This window comes from Lolium rigidum, chromosome 6 (assembly GCF_022539505.1).
Source record: "Lolium rigidum isolate FL_2022 chromosome 6, APGP_CSIRO_Lrig_0.1, whole genome shotgun sequence".
NCBI classification, from domain to species: domain Eukaryota; kingdom Viridiplantae; phylum Streptophyta; class Magnoliopsida; order Poales; family Poaceae; genus Lolium; species Lolium rigidum.
Window position 1 is genome coordinate 285,441,619 of NC_061513.1, and position 9,928 is coordinate 285,451,546.

At 53.6% G+C, this 9,928-nt stretch overlaps 1 protein-coding gene across 1 annotated transcript; it reads right to left on the reverse strand.

Annotated features, from left to right (window-relative positions):
• Nucleotides 1–240: 240 nt before the first annotated feature.
• On the reverse strand, nucleotides 241–6,898 carry LOC124664290. Its single transcript, XM_047201842.1, has 2 exons — nucleotides 6,828–6,898; nucleotides 241–1,230 (listed from the first exon to the last, which is right to left on the reverse strand). Exons 1-2 carry the CDS (start codon nucleotides 6,896–6,898, stop codon nucleotides 474–476), a joined length of 828 nt encoding a protein of 275 aa, XP_047057798.1. The 3' UTR covers nucleotides 241–473.
• Nucleotides 6,899–9,928: the final 3,030 nt, after the last annotated feature.

The window sequence follows — 9,928 nt, forward strand, 5'->3', positions numbered from 1 at the left end:
GCTCCATTTCTGCTTGCAAGTTACTGGAGCACTACCCACCAAAACTGTGCGTCGTGCGAGGGGGACACGGAGACATGCTGCGAAGGAACGCAAGCCCCGCGCAGGAAACCCGGCCGGGACCCCGAGTCCCCAACTCCCCATGCCATGCGCACCCCACCCGCATCAACTCCATGGCCACCTCTGGTCGATGGTTAATGAACTTTGCACGATCATGCAATGCAAGAGCGCGCCTCCCCACTGAACACATGCATGCACATCACATCCCTTTCACCTCCTGTCCATGCTTCGCCACTCACCACCAACTCACAATTACTAATAACTCCATTAGTTGGATCGACCGATCACAGTTTACATGGATTAATTCTGTGATCTTACTTACAAGCAACCATGCACGCGCGTTGACAGGTGGATGATCGAGCAACAATCAGCAACGAGCTACTGCGCGCGCTACCACTACCTGGTTACCCAGCAGCTTACACCGCGATCCCCCTGCTCTTGGCGCCCTTGATCTCGCCGCAGTCGCAGAGGAGGTAGCTCAGCATGTTCACCACGCTGCTGCCGATGGACGTCACGCTCAGGACCGGGCTCACCCTCACCCCGCCACCACCACGGCTCGAACCACCACCCCCATAACCATAGTAGTAAACCGACCTCCCACCACCGCCGCCGCCGCTGTGAACGCCGGGCGCCGCGGCCGTCGCCGTTGTCGGGGCGACTTTCTTGCAGTGCGGGCGGTGGCCAGCACCGGCGGACTGGCTCCGCATGAGCGGGAACGCGGGGCAGGTGAACCTCCCCGACGCCGCGGCGGAGTTGACGCTGCTGCTGCGCGCGAACGGAGACCCCCACGAGCGCACTGCCGGCGGCCTTGTCGTCTTCTGCCACGCCGGTGGTTGGGGCTGCTTGAGCCGCGCGTGTGGGGTGGGCGGCAGAGGCGGCACGGGGAGCAGCTTCCCGTCGGCGAAGAGGCGGCCGGCCGGCGCGACGTCGTCGGCGGCCGCGTTGGCGAAGTCGAACTCCGGCTCAGCAGGGAGACGACGCCGCCGGCGTATGAGGAACGACGACGTGTCTGACCGGCTTGGCGTGGTCGGACATGTGGTCGCCGTTGCTGCGAAGGTGGCGAGGTCGTGGGAGAAGGAGATCCTGGGGCTGATCAGCTCCGCCGACGCTTCCTCCTCCATCAGACCAGGGAAGTTGTCACTTGTCAGAGAGAATGCGATGTGAGAGCTAGTACTGGAAGAGTGAGAGAAATGTGGATATAAATAGGAGGTGTCGTGTGCCAGGACGACCGGGACCGTGCTGTGCAAATCTCGCATCCTGAATATGAGAGTGAGGTGAGGTGAGGTTGATTCCCTCTCACTCGTATGGGTTGGATCCTGGTCCCTTGTTGGTCGGTCACCTACCTAGCTGAAAAAAAATGAATACTCCCTCCATTTGATCAATATTTGGTAAAATTCGGGTATATCTACACACTAAAGAGTATCTTTTTAGGAATCACCTAATTTATGTTTACGTTTTTGGTTACCGGAACACGATCCTAGCTAGCTGATCCTCATTTGTGTTTCACCTCAAGGCCTTCTCCAAACTCAGACAAACTTGAACATAAAAAGGCTAAGATTGCTCGATGCCCCTTTATAAGGGCATGCTTGTTCTTTATAAAAACTAACTAGATATACGTGTAGACTTTTACAAAAGTCGCATGGGCCAAACTTATTTATATGAATATGTAACATACATATAGATAAAAGTAGTATATATGTACGCTGTTATTGGCTCATCAGCGGTGATTCGCCGGTTGGTGGTGATTCGGCGGTGGCAGCATGAAGTCAGGACCGCGGGGCAGTGTGTCTCGAGTCTACTCAGATTGTCTGGCACGAGACTAGCCGATCTATCTATCTCGAGGCTAGTGGACTGTTTGGCTTCTTTTTTAGAGCAAGTTCAATAGTAGAGCCAACCGTTGGCTATAAGCCAAGTGTCATATTATCTATAGTCATTGTAGAGCCAATATGTACAATAGTGAGTTATAAAATTATTCTACTTTATCTATATATGGCCCACCATTCACTCTCACATAGTGCCTAGTAGCACGTGCTAGAGCTGGCTCTTGCATAAGAGTCCACTCATCTTCTCTCTCCTACTCTCTCTCTTCCAACTAAGTAACAATATATTATTTTAATCTTTATAGCCGGCTGATTAGGACTTATTATACTTGCTCTTATAGTCTCGCTCCACACGCACTGGAATGTTTCGCATCCTCTTAGCCGGAGAGGCAGGCAAATATTTTGGTTATTTTTTCACGCGCTAGATTGTTCACGCTAACGGTCGAGTTGTCTTGTGAATGGTGTATCTATAATTGGATATGTTGGGTTTAGATACGACTTAGGAAGTCTCACATTTAATACTAAATTAATTGGCTAATTACGCAAGAGCTCAATTTGAGTGGGGGGTTGTACTGGGGCAAGCATCGTTCGCTATTGATTTCATGATCTTGATTGATGACTTCGATTAGTTAGCAGCCTAGATCGTGCATGAATATTTCCCCAATTAGTTTGTACGGATACGACTTGCAATGGCAGATTGCTACGACACTGTTGGTGCAGTATCGCGCGACGTGGACGAAGAAGAAACCCGAGCGAAGCAACCAAGAGCAGAGTATGATGGGGGAGTGGCCTATCTAGTCTAGTCCCTGTCTCCATGAATGAATTTGAACGGAATTGAATTGTGAGCGCAAGACATGGCGGCATGGGCTTTGCTTCTGTTTCGTGCGCATTTCGATCGATCAAAACCTTCCAAACCGTATCCCTCTCCGGACAGGCAATCACAGCAGAAAAGGAAGCTTCGAGCCTGCCTATTTTTGGATCGGAGAAAGGGAATGCAGCAGCAAAGTAGCCAAGTAGGGCTCTGCTCTGTCGGCCTGAAGATGAAAGAAAAGGGGACAAGGACGTTGAAATCATCTTGCTCGTGTTTCTCAGATAGGTGAAACATTCGTCTACATCGGGTTAGGTAGAAACCATGGAAACATTGCCAACGTAAATTCTTTTTCCCCGACCGTCAAGCGTGCGTGTGTGTGTGTTTGCACGCATCGGGATATATATGACGTGTCGTGCAGTACGTCGTGGTAAACTTGCATGGAGTATGGAGCAACCGGGTTTGCTTTCGGACAGTGGACAAGCCCAATTATTATTCGATGGTCGACATGGACACACGCCTTTACGCTTCTGTGCAATGCTGGCTGGACCAGAATGCATTTGATTGGGAAGAATTATTGTGCTGCACCATGCACCCAAAATGACCCATATGTGCTCTAGATACACGATCTTTCACCAACTTTTGCAAGTTGAGCAAGCCAGCCACTTATTTGCCCTAAATGGCCCTTAAGCAAACCTTTAAACATCTCTTGTCTTTTGAGTCCAGCTGAGATCATTTTTGAGCAAGGGTTAAGCAAAACCAGCAGGTTAGCTAGGTTTTTCAACATATATGTTGAAAACGACATAGTCATTTGAGTCCAGCCAAGATCGTTTTTTTTTTGCCCAATAAAGGGCCCTCGACCATTTTCGGAGAGTTTAAAATCTTTGAAAACTAACCATGCTAATTGACACCCTAGTTATTTTTGGCAAAAAAGGGCCAAGTTGTTTGAGTTCAGCCAACTCAACTGGCATGTGTGTAGTCGACAAACAAGCTAGCACGACTGAGATAACCAAAAAAAGGCCATAGATGGTTGACTTTTTTTGGACCAACTGGTAGGAGAACTAGTTTTTCATTAAGAGGAAAAACGGACACTCTCTACATAGATGGCATGTTTTGATTATGCTGGAAACATGCCAAAACCACCCGAAAAAAACTCAAAGAAAGGCCCTAGTCTTGCTCAGCTGGCAGAGTCCATGTGTATACCGCGAAGGAGCGCTCTCTTTGCATGATGTCCTCCCTCGCTATCAAAGCCACCTCGACAAACGTTAGGGTTTTCGCCGTGAAGGTCCGGCGGTTTCTTTCCTTCCAGGCATTCCAAAGCACGTAAAGAAAGTGTCCACTAATGCGGTGTTGGATGTACTTAATTTGGCTTCCGTGTGATAAGCTCATCCCACCATGTTGTGATGGATGGGAAATTCTGGCCCTAGGATTGGTTGGTGTTGTCGTCCCACGACTGAACCAGGTTCTTGACGGCGGTGGTGAGAGGGCAGGGTTGGGTTGAAAGTATTTCAAGAACCAAAAGTAGTTAAAAGTTTGCATAAGGACCACTTAGGTTAAAGAGCAATTTCTCAAAAAAAAAAAAAACTTTCGGTGATAGAGCTGCAAGCAAGCCTGACCCTGTGTCATCACTGATTAAGGGCATCTCCAGCGGCGCGACGCATTTTAATGTCCGCGAGCGTTCATTTGCGTCGCGCTGCGGACGCTGAAATGACCGTTATTGTCCGCGCGTCCGTTTGCGTCTGGGGTCTGCACCAGCGGGGCGACGCATTTTTTTTCTTTTTTTCCCTTTTCTCAATTAAACATAGTTTCAAATATTACATTTTGAAACATGATTTTACACATACTAACACATAGTTACGAACATGGTTTACACAAACTAACACATAGTTTGAACCATGGTCGATACAAATATAAAAAATTATAAATAGAAGCCAGTTGTGTTGATTTCAGTATGTTCGCTGCCAAGAAAGAACATTCGAGGGCACACCCAATCACCCAAACTGGAAAATCCAGCGGGAGGAGATGGTGCCCTTGTTGGTTCTACCGATGAGGCGAACGGACGTAAACCTCGACTCATCGGCTTCGTCTAGCCGGTAGCCAGATTCGCTGCAAAGAAAGAACACTCGACATTCTAACTATCGGTGTCGGAGCCGGAGTCGTCGGTGTGGTAGTGCCTGCGGCAGGCTGTGTCGTCGAACACCTTGACGATCATCTCGCCGTCCCCCTCGTAGAGGAAGGTGAGCTGCCAGCCGGGCTCGAGCGCGAGGTCGCGGGCGAACTTGTCCCACCCCGCGTGCAGGTACATCTTGCCCTGCCCGTTGAACAGGACCTCCACGGTCCAGCGGCAGAAGTTGCAGCTTGCCTCCCGTAGCTGCAAGTGCGTCGGCTCGACGCCGTCGACGAACTCGGCGAACTTGTCCGGTAGCCGCTTGATGGCGAGTGGGTCGTCGTCGATGCGGAGGAGGAATTCGAGCGGCGCTCCTCCCGCGAGGACGAGGAGGGCGCAGGCGACGGCGAGCGTGGGGCCGTAGGCTGCTCCACCACGGCGACCCCTGCCCCGGCAACGGGGGCGCCCAGGGCCGCGGCCTCGACCGCCTCGCCGGCCACCAGGACCGGCCATGGACTTCCTCGCGGGCTTGGCTGCGTCGCAGGAACACCTAGGCGGCGCTACGGTCAAGCTTTGTGGTGGCTAGAGTTTCTTTGGAGGAGTGATGAGGAAGAAGAACGCGCGCCCCTTTATATAGGCCGGCGGCATGCGGTGGCCGCGGGATGCGTGGCGTCGCCATTAGCGTGGTTGGCGGAGGTGGGCGGCCGCTCGGCAGCCGAGGCATCGTCGCCATTAACGTGGCGCAGAGTGCCGAAGCGATGCAGCTTTGCAGTCGCTGGCGCGTTTGAGAAGACGCATCGACGCAGGGTCGCTGCCAGGCGGGCTCGCCGAAACGTCCGCCAGACGCGAGCGGATGTTTTCGGACGTCCGCAGAGACGGATCCGAGACGCATATTCGGGCCAGGTTTGCGTCTCCGCGGACTGCCCGGTCACTTTGCGTCGCCCGCTGAAACAGTCACCAGACGCATTTCCGGTCACGGCGGACAAAAACGGTCGCTGAGCAACCGTTTGCGTTGCGCCGCTGAAGATGCCCTAACAAGTTAAGTTGCACTGATTCGTTAGTTCCACCGAACGAAAAAACAATGATGCGGTGGTGATTGGTGAAGACGAGCTAGCCGCGGACTAGGGATAGGTAGGGTGGTGATATGTCGTGATGGTCAAAGCGTAGCGGGGCCTCTCCCGCCTCTGAAATAGGAGCGCCCATGTATTCAGGGAAGCATGTACGCATGCATTCGCTAGAACAACTGTTTGGATCGTGTGTACAGTCATTTTAGGGGGAAACTATTCCTCCTCGGCGCCCACTGTTCTTCTGTCTTTGACTGCCGTCGATCTTGCACCGTGCTGTCTGGTTACAGTTTCTGACAGTGTTTGGCCTTGGTTGGATCGGGGTCCCAGCTCCTGGATCTATGGTGCTGGATCTTGGCATCTTGTAGCCACCCTTCACTGTTTAACTCGGGAACTAGGAAGGGAAATGTAGAGGCATGTTGAAGAACTAGGAAAATGTTGAGCCACGTTTACATGTCGTGAATGCCTTTTCGTCTATTGTTTGTCTCGTTCTCTCATAGAGAATGCTCACTCAATCAGCATTTGCCGGCGCTCTGTATCTTCTCAGGTCCTTAGGGCATCTCCAACGCCCGGAGATCCAAACGCAAAAAGGACTCCAACTTCGTTCGTTTGGGTAAAACATGCTCCCAACGCGCGGACCTAAATTAAAAATGGACAGCTGCCGCGTTCGGAATGACCCAAAATCGGACCAAATTTGCGATGCTTTTGGGGCGAGCCGGACAAGCGCGGGCGTGCTTTTTCATCCGCACATGTCCGTTCGTGGCCCATTTGTCAGTGACAAAAAAAAAGCCCCAATAACTTCTCTCTCCTCTGTCTTCTCTGTTTGCTTTTTGCCATGGATACTTCCATGGCTGTCCGCCGGAGTTGAGCTCGCCCGGCTAGGTTTCGCCGTCGCCCTCGCCTGGAGGTCCTCAACGCCGCCGCCTCCTTTTTTTTTATCAATGCTGGAAGTCACCGGAGCCGAAATGGACCTCGTGCCGCCGGACTCGATGCCGACGAGCCCGCCATGGCCGAGCCACGGCCGCGCCGCCCTGCCCGCCATGGTCAAGCCTTGCCCGCGCCGCCCGCCATGCCGTCCTGGCCGCGCCGCGCGAGGCGCGATCCCTCCGGCCAGGAGCCCCCTCCGCGCCGCCCCTCTCCTCCATTCCGTCGCCGCCCATGCCAGTCGCCCGCGACGGCCGCGCCGCCGGTGCGCTCCTGCCAACCGCCGCGACGGCCGCGCCGCCTCGCCCGCGACGGCCTCGACCCGGTGCGCTCTTGCTCGCCGCCGTGCGCCGCTCCCGCCGCCGCGCGCGCCCTCGCCGGCGCCGACTCGACGCGCTCGCCCCTCGCTTCCGCCCGCCGCCGCGCACCGCTCCCCGTGCCGCCGGAGGAGTACCGGGCCAAGAAGCCGCCGCCCCGGTCGTCGTGCGCGCCACCGGCATGGGCGGGGCGCCGCCGGCCTCGTCGGGCACCGGGCGAGGCGGGCATGGGCGGGGCGGCGCTTGCCCCGACGGCCGCGTCGCCCACGGCGGAGCCGGCATGGGCGAGGGCGCCGGCGGCCTCGTCGGGCACGGGCGGGACGGGCATGGGCGGGGGCGGCGCTTGCCCCGACGGCCGCGTCGGCCACAGGCGGGAGCGGCCATGGGCGGGGGCGGCGCTGGCCGAGTCGGCACGGGCGGGGACGGGCACAGCCACAGGTGGGGCGAAGCTGGCCGCGGGCGTGGCCTGCCAGGACGCCGCCGGAGCTCGTCGCCGGAGCCGTGGCATGGCGGGGCGGGGTCGCTGGGCTGGTTCTTGCCAACTAGTAGTAGTATAGCTGGAGAAGAGGAATAGGGATTTGGGTCGTGCGCGCGTTGGGGAAAAAATAAAGCCACGGACGTCGCGTCTGTCCGCGTCTCCAGAAGGCGACCCAAACAGCCAAAATCGGACGCGAAAACACGTCCGTTTGGGTCGTGCGGTTGGAGATGCCCTTAGAGCATCTCCAGTCGTGGGCGTTTGGGGGACGGCGGATAAGAAATAGGGAAATTGCGTTCTAGTCGCGTTCCCCAAAGCTAAATAGCGCCTCATTTTATGTCCGGCGTCCCCGGTAGAGCCTCTGTGCATAGAGTCTCTAACTGGGACGGCGGACACAAAAACAGCGCCCACATGCATCCATGCTGCCCCTAGTCCCTACATACCATTTTCTTTCCCCACACTTTCTCTCACCTACTTTCCCACATGGGGTGGTCAATTCTATTAAAATGCATGCATCCGGACGCTGTTTGAGGGACGCGGCTGGAAAGGGCTTCTTTTTTGTACAGATTTTTGATCTCTTTTTGTCCGGCGCAGTACCAAACGTGCCCCAAATCGTTTGTGCGGGACGTTTTTTGAGGGACGCGACTGGAGATGCTCTTAGGACATCTCCAACGAGGCGACGCAAATAGACGCTGCGTGACTGTTTGCGTCCGCGTGGACCGGAAATGTGTCTGCACCTTGCTCGTGTCCGGGGCATCGCAACGACGCAAACGCGGCACAAATATACGGTACGTTTGCGTCTCCACGGACGCTGCGCGGTCGCGCCTAGCGTCCGCTCGCTTCCTCCTCGGGCCCGCCTGGCAGCGACCTTGGCTCGATCGACCTCGAATTAAAGCACAACAAATGCACCGATGTCAACCGTCGAAGTGGCAACCGCGCCGATCAACACGCCAACCGCCGGAATGGAGCGCCAAACCACCGCGGAAGAGCAACTGCAGGCATCTTCGTTATACGCGCCGCCACTAATCCCCGCAGAATATAACCCCTGCGCCTGCTGTAATTCACGTTGAACCGCCTGCAAATCTTCTTCTTCTTCCTCTTCTTCTCCAACACTGGCTAGCCAGGCGCCATGAGAAACTTGTCCTTGTCGTCGGACTCGGAGAGCGAGGGCAAGCCGCCGGGATGGCGGCATTGGTGGGAAATTCCTGCGACGTCCAGCGACCCTGGCTCCACGCCGAGGGAGGTCGATGTTCACACCCGGATTTTTAAGTCCAGATGCCTATTATGCCATACATCGCAATCCCAGAAAGATTGTTTTTGCGAGACATAATAAGTTCATATCACAGCACATCATTCATTACAACACCATAATAGTCTTACATAAAAAGGATCACATGATCCAGTCTCATTACAACCATTGATCTAAGGATCAAATACATAACACAATAGCGGGAATACGTAGTAGAGGTCCATCTGCTCCACAGGCAACTTTTGATGTCAGGAGTAGTCCTAGTTATCATATACGTCCTGCTGTCCGTCGTCCTGGTAGTGGGGTTCCTCTTCATAGTCTGGTCATTTGAATAGCCAGGGACAAAGCAATGAGTACTTTAAAGTACTCGCAAACTAATACTAGTGTATGTACTATCAACTATATCAATGAAAATCTAAGCTCTAGGTTCATTTGCATAAAACCAGTTTTATTTCGTAAGCATTTAGTAAACCAAAGACTCTTCAAATGCCTAACTTTAACTCAAGTGGGAACATTAGTGTCATTCCCGCAAACAACTCTGTTGTGATTCAAATCAAATTCACCTTTCAAGTTCAATTCACAAGTCACCAGTCACATGTAACCTTTTTGAAAAGTTCTGATGACGGAACAGTATGGCATTTCCAACTGTCCATGACCGCGGACGCGGCTATTCGAATAGGTTTACACTCTGCAGAGGTTGCACACTTGTGCCACAACATTTGATTACATCCGTCAGGGATAACCCTGAATAATCATAACTCAGTATGCGGATCATCAACCATTAACCTTTCATTTACACACCCTAATATAGGCACCTCTCCCCATGAGCTTGGCCTCCCAGTGATAGCAAACCACCAACCTGGGAACTGCACAGGGCTTGGGTAGGACATTCAACTCTTTTCACGTCATTTCACTTTCAACGGAGGCAGCCTCGGCATAACCCATATGACGCTTGTACAGAGGGAACCCATACTAAGGCACATAAATTTCCAGCTAAAGCATTACCCATAATCAGGTATTGTGGGGGTACTCAAGAATTGGAATGGTATCGCATCCGAACCCAATCATAAGTTTTTATCAAAATCACCCTTTCATCCAAGTCACATT